Source organism: Amblyomma maculatum, chromosome 2 (assembly GCF_055883805.1).
Source record: "Amblyomma maculatum isolate TAMU_Amacu chromosome 2, ASM5588380v1, whole genome shotgun sequence".
Classification (NCBI taxonomy): Eukaryota; Metazoa; Arthropoda; class Arachnida; order Ixodida; family Ixodidae; genus Amblyomma; species Amblyomma maculatum.
The window spans coordinates 145,032,402-145,050,854 of NC_139345.1; the positions used below are offsets into that span (position 1 = coordinate 145,032,402).

The 18,453-nt window shown below is 46.2% G+C and overlaps 1 protein-coding gene across 1 annotated transcript in view; it reads right to left on the reverse strand.

Annotated features, from left to right (window-relative positions):
• The window catches only part of LOC146200116 (uncharacterized), a 428,914-nt gene that overhangs the window by 282,729 nt on the left and 127,732 nt on the right, over positions 1-18,453 (reverse strand). The window contains exon 4 of the mRNA XM_084592274.1: positions 8,919-9,071. Coding sequence (XP_084448400.1) covers positions 8,919-9,071 — 153 coding nt within the window. The remainder of the gene's footprint in view (positions 1-8,918; positions 9,072-18,453) is intronic.

The following is an 18,453-nucleotide window of genomic DNA, read 5'->3' on the forward strand; positions in this document are numbered from 1 at the left end:
TGCCGCTTCAAAGTTTACCTCCTGCAGCTGTCGTTTGATAGCCTATATTTAGGCATGGTTGCCGTATAGACTCTATAGAAAATGTGGCCGCTCATGTTCATGACTTGTAACCATCGCGTACGAATCTGCAATTCCGAAAAAAATGTTTTTAAACCCTGAAGCAGAAAACAAAAAAGACTAATTCATCCGAGCGTAAGTGAACAACTTTCGAGGTATAAAATGAGGGATGGGGCGTTCAAATCTATGGTGTTTACTAGATTTTTCTCAAACTATCTCACATGTTCATTCACTGAACTTGCGCATTCTCGCGAAACTATATCTTAAAACGATATTCGCGCTTGACTTACTTCAAAAGTTGTAAGCTCAGTTTTGTTTGCATATATCTGAAAAGTCTTAAGGCCTTTCACGGTCGCTTACACATTTCTTGAAGTGGTTGAGACTAACAAATTTGAGGTTCTAAATTCTTGCTATGGGCTTCCTTTCTTTGCAAGGGCACCCCAAGTGTGGAACACAACAAGTGCTTGAAATATGTTTTGATTCGCATGCAAAGAGTGGTAATGCTCGTTGTCGTGACTAAGACTCACCAGGGCAATTTTTTTTTTTTTTTTACCCTACACCAGCTACACTGGAGTAGCGAATCTCCAGTACCTCCAATAGTGTTTTGCTGCACTAGTGTAGCTGGTGCAGGTTAAAAAATGGCCCTATCGTTCACGCGATCTGCCACTGTTTTGCAAGCAAAACCAAAGTTCTAGTAACGTCATAGCACAACAATTTCTGGTGGAGCACTAAAGTCTCCTTATCTGCGATAAAGCGAAAGTATTTGTACCATGCGTTATATTGTTTGGTGGCCTGTTGTTTCTTCTATTGATGCCTACATTTTTGCATGGGGCCACACCAGTAGCCCGAGTTCGATTCCCCCCATAGATCATACTTTTAAATTTTATTTTCATTCTATATTCAGTTCGGTGGACACTGTCTGGTCACGGAAATTGTATACAGAAACTGTAAACTACACCCATTAGCCTAGACAGGCTTTCACATTAAAGTTATATACGATGAGCGGAAAGCAAGCCTATAGAGAACCCAGAGCGCTGTTGACGCGTCAGCGAGTCGTTTCGGCGGAGCACCCGTAGCTTTCTCGCTAGTTTTTTACAGTGTACTGCCAACTAGCCAAGATTCGTGGCAATTTTCAAAGTGCTTCGCATAGTCACGCGAATCTGAGAAGGTGACATTTAGCGTGTTGTTATGCTCGAGTGTTGAAGGAATCCAGTTGGTTGCTCGTGCAGCGGCCACCATGCCATTGTACTACTGTGCACTGCACTTCTTAACCCAGCAGAATCTGAGATCTTTTTCCCTCTGGACGATGCACAAAGAAGCGCCGGACTAAACTTTGTTCGGGCTACCGAGCGCCAGTACTTGACGCCAGGGATGTTGAGCATTTGTTGCACTCCCCTATTGCAAAAACCAGTGTCTCCAGTGCGAAACCAGTAAGATTTTCGCACTGGTTTTGCACTAGATCTGCTGGGCACGCTGGAGGTCTGCGATATTCACTGGAGCAGTAACGAGAAGACACTGGCTGCACTGGTGCGATGGGAGAAAAACACTAGGATTAGACTTTTGACGCTGGGTGTGTCGCTGGCATCCGCGATGCACTGGGAGAAGCGCTGTATGTGCGCTGGGACCGCACTAGTCCCAGTGCCCCAGTATAGCCGGTGCGGCCTGCGGCGTCAGCCGGAGTAGCATCCCTCAGGGGCCAACAGGGCAACAGCGTACTTTCAATCGACCATCGGGGGGCATATGAAAAATATGGTTCAAGCAAGCGCTTTTTGCTGCGAAGTCGTTGCGCATTTGTAAGAAAACAGACAGTATCTTTTTTCTAGAGTTTCCATGTTTCGATAGGTCGTTTCGGGCGTTTCGAGAGAGACAACGACCGCCGCGCCTCAATCTCATGAAACACTGACGATTAACGCACAACTAAAGCTGGAATTGAATAATGTGGGCTACCATGCATAACCAACTTCACAGCTGATCTTAAGGGCACTCTAACACAATGATTACTGCCAAAATGTTCAATGCGGGCTCAATCGCAGGCGAGCGTAGCCTGCACCACGGCCCAGTATAAACAGCAGAAAGAAAAACTAAAACCAGGAAGAGAGTAGTTTACCGAGCGATGGGCCCATGAGAGAAAAAGCAACAACATACAGCGCTTGTAATACATAATATTTGGCGTGTTTCTCAAGCTTTTGGGCTCCTTCTTACTCTGCGTATCAAGTAGCAGAGCCCTCGGTCATCGCAACGCTTCCCGCAATGTTTACATACAAATAAGGTTTAGTTATACGCAATTAGGGTCATCGCTGCGGCGCTTGCCGGTATTGAAGCTTGGTCGCACTTTTTCTCTTTAAGGCTTCTACTAAAGCTCCGTGTTCAGCGAAAATTACGCCCACGGAAGAAGAGCACCACCCAAGAGCCGGCGTTGGTAAATTTGCCAGCGATGTCAAACTCCACATGTTAAAATGATTCCAGTGCACAAAATAGCGCTCATACGCACCCAGAACATTAGTTGCAAGTCGTGAGAGCAGACAGCAAGCTAAAATGATCAAGAAGTTGCAATTGTTAGAGCGGTAGCAATGGCTTGTAGACTGCGAAACATGAAGTCCCAACCTTATAAATGCGGATCATGACATAAAATGCAGAAATGTTTAAAGAAAATCCAGTTCTCGGTGTGGCCGAGTGACTTGTATATCTGCATTGTTAAACTGCATTCTGGTTTTCTACAAGCTGTACGAGAACATTTCATACACAGTGTTGTGCGGTTCAGGGAAGTGCATATGACACTCCCCGAGCAGCCACAATGGATTCATGTGCTTGACAGTTTGGTAAAACTGAAAAAGTTTTAACCTGCCGCGTCACGCGAAAGTGTGCAGACACGTTTTATTGTTCATCGTCTTGTTTTGAATGTCCAAGTCGGCAATAAAGAAAAAAAATCGGTGTGGCCGACTGGTTAGGGTGCTGAGCTAGTGATTGATATGTGCCTAGGGCTGAGTTCAAGGCGCGCTTAGTGCACTAATTTTGTTTTCTTTTTTTTTTTTTTACTTTTTTTAGGATTTTTTATGTACCTAACTTGTTTCGTTACTTTTTACTTTTTCATTTTTATCCCACGCCTTTTTTTCTCCGGACGAACAGTGCCGCCAGTGCGGAACGTCCAAGTATGCCGCGTCCCAGTGCTCCCAGTTTCCAGCGTCATACTGGGACCATAATCAGGTATGGCGCTGGGGCGCTGGCACCCAGTGGCACTGGTTTTTGCAACAGGGTCCGGCTCAGACTCTTACCAGACTAGTCTCTATTACCCCTCCATGCAAACTGATTGTTGATCTTTGACGGCCTCCGGAATTGCCTTTGCCTCTTCGTGACTGCTACCTACCAAATATAAAATTCTTGTTCGAACTCTGAAGGAAGCAGCATTCACTTCACTCTTCGCTGCTGCTATAAAAAAAAATAGTGGATGTGCTCATCGGAGTTGGTTCAAGACGTTACATGGACAGAATCGGAGATGTGGTCGATAGCCATGCCACATTTAGCGCTGATTGTTCTACTGCGCACGGACAATGGGATCTCTCACGTGTGTGTGAGAAGAAACGATGCAGCAGTGTGTGCGTCACAGATTTGTGACCAGACCGAGTTCTGAAGCTCCCTACACAGTGACGTCACTGCCCAACTCGGCACCTAGAAAGGTAAAACTGTTCCCTTTGAAAAAATACGGTAATAAATTACTCACTGATATACAAATCTGAATCTGGTGTTTCGACCTTTTTAAGGTACCCCAACACGATTGTATTTAAAACATATCCTCAAAAACTGAGTTGACAGAGGCGCCTGCTTTCTATGCTACATGCAGGACAAAACACAATTTACTCTTTTTGCTGTTCCTACTTCCAACTGTCCACGAAATTTTCATGAAAACGCAGAAAGAAGTTTCAAGCGCTAAGAACAGCCGCCAGTATAAGCGCCACGAAGACGATCCCGGCGCACTCCTGGCCCGCACGTCCTGGCGGTCGTACACATGTAGAGTGCTAGTGGCTCTCCAAACAGGCGCATCGATTTTTCATCGATTGCCAACACCAACACCACCACCGCGTCAGCCGTAAAATACGCGCGGCCAATTTGCTTCCAGCCCCGCTTGTCCCCTCCGTCCCCTGACCAAAACTCCCGCTTTACTGCGACCACATCGCCTTCTTGCTTTGCTTGGGTTCCTCACTATTTTATTTCCTTCTTTGGCGCGCACGTGTTTCTTCATCTTCTTTCCACTTTTCATTTTCACGCGCCTCGTACGGGGCTCCAAGCTGTTATCGCCACGCGGCAGCCCGAAGAAAGCCTCCGGGAAGAAGCGCGTTTGGACGCGACTTGGCCCCGAGAGCGACGCCAATGCTTCGCCCCACGGGCTAAGGGTACAAGCGGTGCGCGATATTCGGGCGTCAACAGAGCCGATAGAAGGAGAGGGAGAGAGAGAGGAGAGAGGAGAGAAGAACTGGAACGTACACAGAAAAAAAAAAAAAGTATCAGCCAGGAGGGCCGGACACTCCTGCTTACGAGCACCCCGACGTTAGCACGCGCGTGCGCACGCACACATACGCACGGAGGTCGTAGCGTTCCGGGCGTCGCTAGCCACGGGAGGCGCACAAACACGCCCAACACCCACAGAGCTAGCGCACGATCAAAATTTACGAGTTTTGCTGGAGCGCCCGCTGTTCGGTTTGAAGCCAGCAGCCGCCGCTTCCCCACCATCGCCCGCACCGCCGAAGCCCTCCACTTTGTAATATCGTGCACTGACCACCGAGAAAAAAACAAAACAAAACAGAAGAAATACGCGCCGCAACGAAAAAAATAAGAACAAAACGGGTTAAAGAAATAAAGCGCCTCTACGGTATACCTCGCCCACAAACCAGAGACATGACAGGGCTGAGCAAAAGAAGTGGGAGCAGGGATAGGAGAGATGCGGTGGCTTGGTGTAAAGATGGGCGCGATCTTTGTACGCATAATCCCGAAAGAAGAGGGAAAACAGGGCCGTTAACCGAGGGTGCGAGCGAAATACTCACGATTAGGAGTTCTTCGTGAACCACCAGGGTTGGAGCGTGGGTATCTTCGACACTTCCGACACTAATATCCCAGTCAAAAACAGCTACATAACGTTGTCAAAAATACGACAAAATATCCTGTAGTTGTGTCGTAACCATCAGATTTTTCTGTAGTTCTGTAGTACTTTTCTGTAGTTCTGTAATACTTTTCTGTAGTTCCGTAGTTTTTTCTGTAGTATGTTTCTGTTGTCTGTAGTTCTGTAGCGCTTTTCTGTTGTAACTGCGGAAATTTCTGATGTTACTACAGAACATTCTGTTGTCACAACAGGTTTCCCGTCAAAAACCGCACAGAAATTCTGTCGTAACATCAGAAAATTTTCTGTAGTTTTTTCCGACTGGGATGGAGAGCGAGAACGGCGCTTCTGTCCACTCATATTAGTATGCATGCAGAGAACTAGATGCGAGGGGCGAGTACGAGAAAACAGAGTGGGGCCGTCCATGGAAATGTTCGCGTTTTAGCCGGTTCAAGGCAGCAGAGTGCACATCAACATGACCCTGTCCGTCTCGTCACGAGAAGTGTCACGCTCCTTCGCGAGATTCCGCGCGAGTTTGTGACGTCATCACCTTCCGTGAGGAAGATGGTTAAAAATAAATCCTGTTTCCACCGAAAATCGAACCTCCATCCCTCGAATCCCCAGCCGAGCGCTTTAACCAACTGCGCTACGACCTGGGTGGTGAAGCGTACATCATCATTTTCCTTATCTACCGTGAGGATGATAGTAGCGATGACAATGACGCTGCAGTTAGTGAGAATGTCAATAACAACATTAGGAATATAATAATGAGGGTACATTAGGTTGATAGGCTGACCGCCGAAGAATTGACGCATTTGAATTGTGGTGCTGGCGAAGACTCTTGAGAGTTCCTTGGACTGCCAGAAGATCAAATCAGTCGATATTGTCGACCATAAACCCTGACTGCTCATTGGAGGGTCAAATTCTAAAGTTAAAGCTCAGCTACTTTGGTCATGTGATGAGAAGAGAGGAGTCGCTGGAGAAAGATTAGATGTTGGGAAAGGTTGAGGGTCGCCGGAGAAGGGGTAGGCAGCGAATGCGATGGTTAGATGGCATCCTCGAGGCACTGCAGATGAAGTTATGTGATGTTAGGAAGATAGTGAGAGACCGGAAAGCGGGGCGTGACATGGTCCATAGGGTCAGAAGAGTCGGACACGACTGAACGACTGAACGCAGGTTGATAATGACACCAAACGTGATGCATCGTGTGCATCAGCACCGCTTAGGCTTTCGTATTTCTGCAGTATAGATTGCACAGTGGTCTCGGAATCTCTTACGGCAGATGCATCTACTCGCGGAGAGCATGGGGCAAATGTTATAGGTTAGATTTTGCTACGCCTTGGACAATCCCACCGCTCCCATTAGTATGCCCGCAACAGCTCTTTTTACGACAGTCGTGTCTACTCTGTGAGAGCATGGGACAAATGTTAAATGTAAGATTTTGCTAAACTTTGGATGATACGTTCACAATTGGATGAATATGTTCACAAGAGCTAAAAGTGCCCCACCGTTTCTTCACGATTAAAACTGATGTCCATAAAAGCAGGATCTGATACCTGCAGCTGTCAGAGGAAGAAACACTGGCCTCTGTGCAAGGGAGTATGCAGTACGAAGTCAGTAAGTATGTGAACTCTACGACTGTCGTACCATACATATAGACAGAACGTCTTTTACTAAGGATACGGAGACGAAAGCAAATACGCCAGAGTTTAAATTTATATTCAAGAAGGGCGAGAACTACACGTGATGCTAGCCATGGAAAATCTGGACAAACACTTCAAGTTTGCTCGCCTGCCAGCATTTTCAGCTTACTGCTGGACGTCGAAAAAACGGGACCATGCGACTCACCTTCAACCACAGCCTCATATTTTATAACAAAAATTATTTGACGAACCTCAAACTGGTGCAGCGTGGAGCATCAACCATGCACCAAGCTATACGAGCATGAGCGCGACCGGTTGGCGCGATTTCGAGGTGCTTCTGATTGGTTGAACGGCGAGCGCTTGACAGGTGGTTTACGTGCTGCACAATAGATTGCGCTACCGGCCATGGGGCTTCACGGCAGTCAATGACCGTTGGTCACTGGTGTAATTCAACGGAGAGATTGCTGTCTCTATATCTGAATCAGAAATGGAAAATGAGCAAAGAATCGTACTTTGATAGATCAAAAGGCAGCGCCCTACTATTTGACGCGAGATCTTAGAAAGCGAAGCTAGAAAAGGAATTCGATCTAGAGATGACACATGTGCACTGTGTAGGAAAGAAGTAGAAACAGTTGAGAGAGAGGGAGAGAGAGAGAAAACTTTAATTGTTGAACGGAATAGCGTGGGTGGTTTCCTCAGTCCAGGATACCATTGGCCTGGGCTGTCTCCAGGGCCCCGGTGAGCAGGCTGCGCTGCTCAGAGAGACCCGTGTGGGCCAGCTCTGCCTCCCACTCCGCTTGGCTAAGCGCTCGAGCTTTATATTTCTCTAATGGCTCTTTGCAGTTGCAGTTGAAAGCGTTTTACTAGAATGCATCAAATTTATGCGGATGTCGAGGCAGGTGCAATTGCTCTTCACGAGACTCTCGTGTTTACAGAGAGCAAAGGTAACGTCAGTGAATCGGCGACAGACATCAACAGAAAGCGAATCGGATTGGCAGGGAGATGATGCAAAGATATACGTTTAGGTTTAAAAAGTGGTCGAATATAAAGGAGATATATTTTACAAAGAAAATAGAGAATGGAAAGTTTTTTCCTTTGATATCGCAGGTTCGTTAAAGGCGCAAAAAAAAAAAAAATAATACCCAGCGTGGGGGCAGTTCGAATCATTTCTGTTTAAAAGGGACGCTCCTATCATCCATTAGTGAACCAAGGTAAGCACCAGCGGAATAGAATGAAGACGAGGCAGCACCAGCAGCTCCTGAAGCAGCTGAGAGAACTGGAGACAGGGCAACAGTGCCTCGATATGTGCAATTACAACTGTCGTGTGTGCAAGACAAGGACTCCATGCTGCGCAGGAATTTCGCTGTACTATGACGTCATCACCCTCCTCCAGGGCAACAGTGCTTCAATATGTGCAATTACAACTGTCGTGTGTGCAAGAGAAGGGCTCCATGCTGCGCAGGAATTTCGCTGTACTATGACGTCATCACCCTCCTCGTCGCACACTAAGTCGTATTTACTGCCCTTCCGTCATTCCCAAGTGTGGAGTAGCAGACCAGTGCTCCTTGTCTTCGGCCGACATCTCCAACTTTCTTTTCCTTAAATTACGTTAAGGCGGTGCGGGGAAGGTATCGTCATGCCCGTCGCCACGTTTAACGCTGTTCTGCGCCCGACGAAGACCAAGCGGCGCTTTGAGTGGTAGCGAGGCCCCACTTAGGGCCGTAAGGGCACGAAGTGCGATGAACTGAGCCCTTAGCGCAGCAGTGCTGAATCGTCAGATGGCTTTTTTTTTTTTTTTGTTCAGGAGAAGATTATTTGGCAAGCAATTTTACAATGACACTTCTTAAAATTTTGCACCGAATTGAGCTGATAAGAAACGTGCTTACCTAACAGTTCTTTTTAAACCCATTAAAATCTCAGCGGACAAGTCTGGCTTATTTTATTGACATGGAATTGGTGAACACCGAGGTATGAAACATTCAGAGCCGCAAAACTAGTTGGGTACAGACGGAGACAATGGAATGACGCTACTAGCTGGCAAAATCTATTGTCTGGTGGGCCCATAGCCGCCCCTGCTCGGTGCGCTTCGCGTTGCCGTATATGCTCAGTGACACCAGAAAAGAACTCACCTGGTGAGCGGACGCGCACCATCAGGTGGAACGAGTCCCATTCCAAGCCGTAGGGAAGCACCACATTGAGGAAAGGCACCGAAGTGTGGCGCTCAACGCGGCCAGTCTGGGTCCAGGTGTACGCGAGTGACTTCCCCTGGTGGAAGAGGTCATCTGCAACGGAAGGTGTCAGAAAAAGATACAGCGCCGATTCTAGAAGCGAAAAAGAATTGGTTCCTATCAGGCCACTAGAAACTTAAGGAGCAGAAATGGTGAGTTTCGTGAGTGGTTTTAATGATGAGATTGAAAGAATATCCCCCAATGTCAGCAATGCAAACGGTAGGAAGTGGCGACATCTTTATTGTATTTTTTTACATGTTATTGTCTATAAAACTCCTTTTGCAGTCTAACTTATTGATCTTAAGACTGGGGAATCTAACCATAGAGCGGAATTGCTCTTCGCCTTTAATGACTATTTAACCAGATGGCCCTAACTATTCACACCGAGGACGTAGATACGAAAGGCGTAATTGTATCGATCAGTATCCAAGGCCAAGGCAGAAGAGGAGAGAGGTAAGTTTGGTGAATTTCGTATGACGCCAGCCTCACACTGCAAGTCGCACTAGTTTATTTTGCTCTATTTGCCCAAGGAATCCCTTTCAAAAATTTTGAAATTTCGTAATGCTTAAATTAAGGACAGCAACACCACGAATTTGGGGAGTCGAATTTGCACGCGAGCAAAATGACAACACGAAAGACGGCGCACAATAAGGACAAGTAACTACCTTTAGCGTTCAACTGCGTTAAGCTAGGTAAATGAAAGCAACGGAGACTCAAAACATGACACGCCTTCGTACACATGTATGCGGTATTGATCACAAATACAAAGAAGCTTGTCTCTCGCTCTGCTTCTGAATGAGAACTCATATGCTGCTTGTTTCTTTCATGTGCGCTCTGCTGACATCAGTCGGCGTAAAAGCAAACAGCCACGGTAATGCTGCTCAGCATTGCTATGCGTTGAACGAATTCAATTCACTGATTCATTTCACTTCGCTTCTTACTAAAAATCTAATTTTACGCGATTGATTTCAGTAGAGACAGAACGGAATTTCATCCATCAGCAATCTCTTATATTTGTTCCTTCAACTTTCTGCAAAATAGTTGTTAAAATATGTGCCCGAGCAGGTGCAGCACTGTCCCACAAAGAGTCAGTAATGTCACAATTAACAGGAAAGCCGCAACCAGACAAGGGAACGTAAACGGGAAGCTTAGTATGACACACATACCGAAGCCAACGTTCGCTGGTTCCAAGAAAAGCAATAGAAATACTTCTTTCTTTCTTGTGGCGCTCTTCAATGCGAACCAGTGTTATCACTTTAATACTTTAGTTAACTCATCAAAATTAGAAGGAGAACAGCTACGTGCCACCGATGAGATGCTAACCCACGAGCTCACAAGGTCCGAATGTTTCCTTTACTTTCGTTTAATAATTTTATTTTGCTCACTAATAAATTGTGTCAAGTCATAAAATGATTGTGCCATCTATGTTGAACTGATAAACATCATTAAAAAACATCAGAACATTCCCCTTTGCTTTTCTTGGTTGCGGTAAGTGTTGATTTAAACCATGAGAAACCTATAAAAAAAAGATCCTTGCTATTCTCATACCTTCCGTGCATGCCTTATTAAGACTTGCACAGTTTTACGATCTATATTTGAATTATATGGGTTGCAAGCAGCCTCTTCTAATTTCCCAAGGAAATGCATTCTAGCGATACTCCCAACCCAATAATGGCATTTGCACATACTAGTCTGCAACTAATAAATATCGGACGGCAATTATTAGTCTGTTAAGGCTGGCTTGAAGCATAAAAGGAATCACATGTGCGTCTACTGGATATGGACGCCAGGAATAAGTAAAGGTCTACTTGAGCAGGCTGCCGAAACAGGTCTTTCTGAAAGTACCGAAAATACAAAGGTCCGCGGGCTGCAGCAAAACAGAGCGATCGCCCGTGAGCTTCAGGGCTTCCCTCGTGACTGTTTCAATGGGTCTCAAGCGCACTGATCCCGCCATTTTAGGGTTACAGTAGTGAGAGCATGCGGCTGCGCATACCAAAGCGCTCGAAGCGGCGACACTACCGGATACATTTCCCGATAGGGAACACGTTTCAAAAGTGCACACGTCGGAGCTCCTCAAATCCCGCGAGAGGTGAGAACGAAAAGGGAGGCTGAGCCCACCATTGGAATCGCCGAGTTAAAAAAGCAGGAAAAATCTGGCCGACATAGGTCATGTAACAGTGCAGCAAGGGAGAAAGGGAAAAAATAAAGATTCCAAAACTCCCACTGGAATGAAAGACGGACTTGTGATAGAGAGAGGTTGACGTAAAGAAGACAGGATGAAGCGAGGAAGATGTGGCTGAAGCTGGAGGGGGTCGACTTCGTGACCATCGCAGGAAACAGAAATAACCATTGACGACGACGAGAGTGGAACGTCGTCACAAATTGAAAGGACGATGTAACAGTTGAGCCGGTAAGAAGGCGGATTGCGATCGAAGAAAGAAGAGATAGGGCGTGATCCAGAAACAGGGGGAAAAAAGAAAAGAGGCGTGTCGATGGAAAAGATCTTCTGCGAGCGCGCCACCACCGGCATCCCTCATCGCCGCTTCGATAGAATAAAGCCTCGCAGAATCTGTAGAAAAATGCAAAAGGACAAGAAAGGGGTTGTCTAGACGAACGAAACAAAATAGAAAAAGAGATGTCGGAAGGACACGCGTTACAAAAAAAAAAAAAAAAAAGAATGAAAGTGGGGGAGGAAGAGCAGAAAAGCAGGGCTTGAACACAGAGGGGTGTCGACGTGAAACGAAAGTGCAACAGGACGGAACGAAGAGAATTCTTCGAAGAACCCCGGAAGCCGAGGTTTATACGACGACCGGTTGAACGGGCCGAAAAACGGACCCGAAGAGGAGCCCGTGGGCCGTCAACAGGTCGCGGCGAGCGCGAACCTGTTCACCGATTCAGGGCACACGCACGCACTGCGCTGAGCTGCGCTGCGCGGCGCCGCCAAAGAATGCCCCACTGCCTGCGCCCGCTGAGGGCTAACCTCGGTTCGCCGCCCCCGGCTCAGGCCTTCCTTGCCACAAGCAATACGCTGCCTCGTCTTCTTCCCGGCGGGTTCGTGCTCTCTGAAAGCTTTATGTTTCACCCTCCCTCCCGTAAAATACCCTCCTCCACTTTCCGTCCCCATCTTTTACCTTCGAATTCTTCCTGGGCCCATGAAGCTCCCTTCAACCTAAGCTACGACTGCCTTCACTCGAGGTCTTCTTTGCTCTTTTTTTTTCTGCTCGTTTGCTCAACACGTGGCCGGCTTCCTGATACTGACTTGATCCCACTATTCTCCAGTTCTCCGCTGTCCAGGCTCCCCCACATCTCATTTTATTCTCTGCGCCCACGGTGACGGCCATCCCCGCAGGAATCAAAGCTTTCTCCTCCGTACCCCCCTCTTTCTTCCGCCCTCTCCACCAACCGCGAGAGGAACAAGGAGCGCTGCTTCCGCGCACCACCGCAACCATAGTAGGAGATTCTCCGCGCGCGCATTTTGCCACGAAGTGGTAATTTTTTTCCCTATTCCTCCTTGCTTCTTTTCTTTTGCTTGTCTTCTTTGTCTCCCCTCCTCCTTTTCTGGGTGCAAGAGCCGTGCCGCGGCTCAGAGGAGCTAGCTTTATCGAGTCGCAGGTCGTGACTGGTTTTCGACATTCGACTCGGCTCCACGTGGTTGCCCGCACCTTTTCTCCCGCGATGCCATCTCTTTGTTCATGTGCTAAATTTTTGGGCTTTGTACGCACTCTCTCATCTCTCATTGCACTCACGGCCGGAGCCAGTTGTAACCAGAGAGCAGCAGCTGAGATTGGATGTCGTCGTTTAACTGTGCAGTCACTCCGAAGACCCAGTGTGCAACACTCCGGTCAGGCAATGAAAGGCTGAAATTTCGGTCAGCAAAAAGCCGCTGCATTATATATATATATATATATATATATATATATATATATATATATATATATATATATATATAGTCATTTAACGCATTTTTCTGTTTATAAGGCGCGCCTAAGTATATTTAGGTCAGGGCATTAGGACTTGACTACATATGCTTGCTCGACCATAGCGTGCTGTATGACTGAAAGAAAAAAAAAAGAGGAAACACTTGTGCGCGAGGAATCACTCGTTCAGTAAGAGCAGAAACACATTATTAGTACTAAAAGCATTAAAAGGCTTCATCGGAATACGCGGTCGCTTCGCGACACCGCTCAGCCGTCCTATATGCGCTCATAATCACTGCTCTGATAGACGCTGTGCGCGGGCGCTCTGACGCGCGTGGCAAAGCACATGCAGGAAGGAGAAAACACACTTGCAATGGCCACTAGACAATGTTGTAAATCGTACTAACTTCCCCCGTCTCTCTCTTACAACTTTTATATCCACTCACCCCCTCCCCCAGTGCAGCTAGGGTAGCAAACCGATTTCTTTTGCGGGTCAATCTCCCTGCCTTTCCTCCTCATCTTCTTCCTTCTCTTAACTCCAAAAGAGTCGGCTCAATCTGACTTGTCTTTTGAGCGTGGAAAGGGCGAGGAGCATGAACGTTCGCACTCTGCCAGTGAGACGGCTGTACAGATCTAGAACACTATAACGACTGTAACTAATCACAGGCGTCGCTACCGTCATCGTTTCACGATAAAGGTCGTCTATAAACCATGCGCAAAACTAAAAAAAAAAAAAAAAACGTATAGGACGCACAACCACAAAGTTTTGTCAAAAACAGCGTCTTATACATCTAAAAATACGGCCCGTTTTTTTTTTTCTTTTAACTACGTCCGTAGATTCCAAAAGGAAGTATCGGATGAGATTTCACGTACGGGGCAACGATGTGTGCCATCGAGCGGAGTTATCAAATGGTGCACTTATGAGATGCAGAACAGGGTTTCGTGAGATAAAAACGAGGATAAATTACTTTCAAACAAATAGCGAGAGAATGTAATTTCTGTGCCCCTGTCTATTTACACTAAGCCCGGACGCAGATCTACTGCCATCACGAAGGTTAATACTGTCAGTAACATTACTGTCGCCGAAGCCCTGGACACTAAGGATGGTCAGGGTGAAGCACGAGCTTCCTTGCGTGCACGTTTGGTAGTATTAATACAAGAGGTTTGTTAAAAAAAAATCAATACGAACAGATGGGAGCGGTCACGGAAATTTATGTCTAATATCATAACAGCTGAGTTGCTGCCGCCACACATTGAAACACTGGAAGGAAAGAGCCAGGGAAAGGAGAGAGAAAAGTGTGAGCGAGAACGGACAAATCAGAGTTATGCCCAATATTTAAAAAAGAAACCGAAAGCTAAGTAAATTTACGCCATATTCGCGCGTATCACAGGCATTTGCGTGAGCGGCCACTCCTCACCATTTACAAAACAAAATACACGCTACATGTACAAAGGATCCCATAGGTTTTGTTTTTCCCTTCCTAAAAGTGTAAATAGTATTGCAAGAAACAGCATACAGAACTGAACCTGGGAATAATTTACTTAATTATTCAGAGGCGTTTTAGACAAAACTGCGGTAGCACGAAGAGTAATGTACTCCCACTGTTACAGGTGTGCATTCTTAAGTCTATTTACCGACTTCTAAGCTCACTTTAACAGCGTCTACTAGGCTGTCAATGCTAGGATCCCAAATGGGCGCATTATTTTGTAACTGTAGTCCACGCATGGCTTTACGGAAGCCCGTCAGACCCTATTAAGGCGAAAGAGTTATTTCGCTCATGACTGCGATGCGTAGTAAGTATGCACAGCAAGAGGCACAAAAATACCACCGTACCTCGCTGGTGTGATGTCAGGCGTTAATGAACCACGGAAACGTCGAGTGGGACGACAGCATCATCCCTGCCACAGATAGGGCCCGGTGGCAGGTAACCATTCTACCTCTATCCCCCCCCCCCCCCCCCCCCTCCCTCGCTCCCTTCTCCTGTCGTCCCATTTCCTCGTACAGCGTCCTTATTGGACCTCCATATGGGGCCAGATTTTCCGCCTTTTCTGTCAAAATTCTGACGCAAGCGTTCTTTGTGCAGCGTTTCGGGTAGTGTCATACAATTTACCTCTATCATTGGCATGAATCCGCTAGTTTATTTTGGCATAAGTATTGGAGCCGAGGACACATATACCTATGTATGCCTTAATCATTTAACTACACCAGGTGACCTAGGGCAGCGGTGTTGTCAGAGATGGAGTGAGGAGGGCGCCGTCAGATAACAAGAAAGTTTAAAGCGAGCACCGTGCTACCAGTTGGGTCGTCAGCGCGCACCAAAGGCGCAGGCGTGGGAATCAGGCGTCGCAGCACCGCATTGCTTCAGCGAGCTTTTGCCTGTAAACGTAGGCGGTGTGGAGTGACTGCTCATTTTGTTGAGTAGTTCCAATGGCTAAATTTCCTGTAAAGGGTGCACCGCCGCGCTAGCTGTCGAAAAGCGGGAAAGTTCACGCACAGGGATACAAACTAAAGGCGCTTCGAGATGCATGCTGGTTACTCTTTTTTGACAAAAAGGCTAGTGGTTTTAACATGCATATGTGTACGTAGCCATTTTAACGCATCAATGCGTTATAAATGTAAGGGTGACGCCAAGAAACTTGAGGCGAGATTCCAGTTCTAAAACCGTGTTCAGATCGTAGGTAATCGGTGTTACTTTGTCAGTGCTCTAACGACAGTCAGTAGAGCACTACGCGTGATATTCGGAGGGAATCAGTTCTGATCTCACCGGTGGCATGTGATTGTTGGTCTCTATACTTTGTAAGCAGTCATCTCTAGGATTACATAATTACTCCACGCTTAACACACAAACCATAAGAATCTCATACGTTTATCTTTGTGTCAGTGGTCGTTGCCTCCCTTGTTATGCTTGTTTAATGAAGTCTCTCATTTTCCCGAGAGAAATCTAGTTAAATTATGAGTGCCTGATAAAAACATAGACTGAACTGCTTTTTGTTTGATAAAGACGGCCTCTTCAATCTCAGAATCCTTCACGACACTTCAGCCGTTTGCATAAAAAAAATAATTTAAATTTCGGTTTTGAATTTCTGAAGGACGCGGAGTACTAATTCAGTTTTATCAAAGTCTCCTTTGAGCCATTCCCAGCGATGAAATTCTTCAAGCTGAATATTCCAATCCCTTCTTCGGAGCGTTGTAACTAAACACCAAGTACCTGTACATCATCTGATTTGCTTCTGACATGTGCCATGACCTGAGGATCAAAGGAGAGCTTCACTGACTCACTTTCTGGTCGACTATCGTTGACTAAGCTCCAGTTTGAAGCATTGCAACTGATAGGAATAGACCACTGTGTATACGGGGTCATCGTCTGAAAAAAAGAAACGAAACAAAAAGCTAGGGACATTATTAAATCATGCACTGAAACGATGAATGTGGAGAGGGAGCCCTCAAATCGTAAGCGATACTAAAATGAGAAAAGTGGATGTCGCGTAATGCCTACACATTGCTGACTGAGATCATAATATGATCGTAACTCAAACTCTTGTGCAATTTGTCGTTCCCGGAAGCAAGTGGGTAACTGTGCGCCACATAAGGCACGATACTTTGTCATGCTAGTATTTACTTCTTCAAAGTCTTCAGAAAGTGTCTCCGAGCAATACATAGAAAACTGCAATCTAGTCGGCCGATAGCCTTCAAACTTGGCACCTCCTTGTGACATGCAACTTCGCTTATCATGGCTCGCATTTAGATAAGTACACCGCTTGAGTCACTGGCAACTGTGCTTGTATTTCTGTCAAAGCGTCGCTCTCGTAGCTCACCTGCAAATAGTGCGTATAAAATAGAACCGAGCAGGGGTTGAGCAAGAGCCTTAATTCGCAAGACAACGTTTCCACGACGTGACTTGTTTTTGGCTGACCCCGGTGAAAACAAGTTTATGCTGTCTAGACAACTTGTTCTACTCCTTCTACCTTGTAAAGATTGTGGTCACAAAAATGTTCAAGAATAGTAAGAAAACCCTCATTTAAAAACAAAACAGAAGCAACGAGCGAAAAGCTTTTGACTGCCTTCTAAAATTGGTCCACTCTTCCAGGCTAAACGACTCATTTGCTAGGCATTTGCTAAAAGCCATAGACTCCTTTAGCCGGGTTAAGTGGAGAAATATGGGAGAGGCCTTCGCCCTGCAGTGGGTATAGTCAGGCTGATGATGTTGATGATGATGATGATAGACTCCTTGTTTCATCTGCTAAAACAACCTGAGGTGTGATGCAAAAAATGATTTTAGGCCGTGAGAACGTTCATCACATAGCCATTTGCTATACTTCCCAATACAAACCTTTTTTTTTTTTTTTTTCTGCTTGCAACATCATGGTACGCGATGCCTCCGAAATCTACTGTACTTTTCAGCAAAACGTTGTCATTTGGAAAAAGAACTAAGAAACTATCTCAAAGTCTGCGGAACTAAGACCTTTAATAGTTCATGCGGCGTTATTTCTGCCTTATTGAAAATGCCGAAATGCAAAAACAACCTAAGAGCCTTTAGTATAGCTTTTGAGAAGGTATCTTTGATGTCACATTATACAGACAGAACTTGTTCATGTTAGACTAAGTAGAGTCAGGCTTAAACAAATAAAACAAAACTCTGAGCGGGTGTTTATCAGGAGCACAACGCATGAGCGGTAAAAACCATTCCTGTGACTTCTTTAAACCAAGTTGTTGTTGTTGTTGTTGTGGCTGTAGGAAAAAGGAAAAGAAAATGCACCGGCCTGCTACTGGCTCCGTAGCTGAGCCAATTCAGCTGCCTAGTGCGGACAGAAGAGAAAATAGAGAAGAAAGGAAAAAGAAGAGGGAGAGAAAGACGCGCGCCGCAACAACAGCCGTCGTCCATCACCGAAGCAGTGGCGGGTGCAATGACGGCCTACAACCGATAAAAATTCGATGGCTGGCTAGCCCTCGCCGCAAGCGGCTTTGACCTACCGTCCCAGCTCCGTAGGGCCAGGAACAGCCACCCTTCCGAACACCCCCTTTTAAACCGAGAAAGAGAGGTGTAGCAGTTTTATTTATTTTCATAAACATGCGTAAAGAAAAACGATGCCACCTTAACACTTCGCAGGCGTGAACACGACTTTCTCGCAGGTATAAACAAGCGCATACTGTTGTTATTTTTTAGTGTTCGATTTTGTTATTTCCTCTTTGACTGACATGACCCCTGTCTTTCATGCTGTACTGACAGGTAACTTTTTATCGTTGATTTGGAAGTGACATATATTAACACACAAACAAAGAAAGGGGGAGAGGGGAAGCAGACAAAGAGTAGAAAAGTAGGAAAACAACGTTAGTCTAACCGTTAACTTCTAAAGTACACTGGCAGCGTGAGTTGGCAGTGCACGTGACCTCGAACGTGACTCTCCACGTTAGTAGATTCGGTGGTGCATCACAGAGCTCAGCATGTGCAAAGTTGAGTCATCACGTGGCCAGAAAACCACTTCCGACTTCTGTGAACGGTTGAGCTGCGAACGCTCAG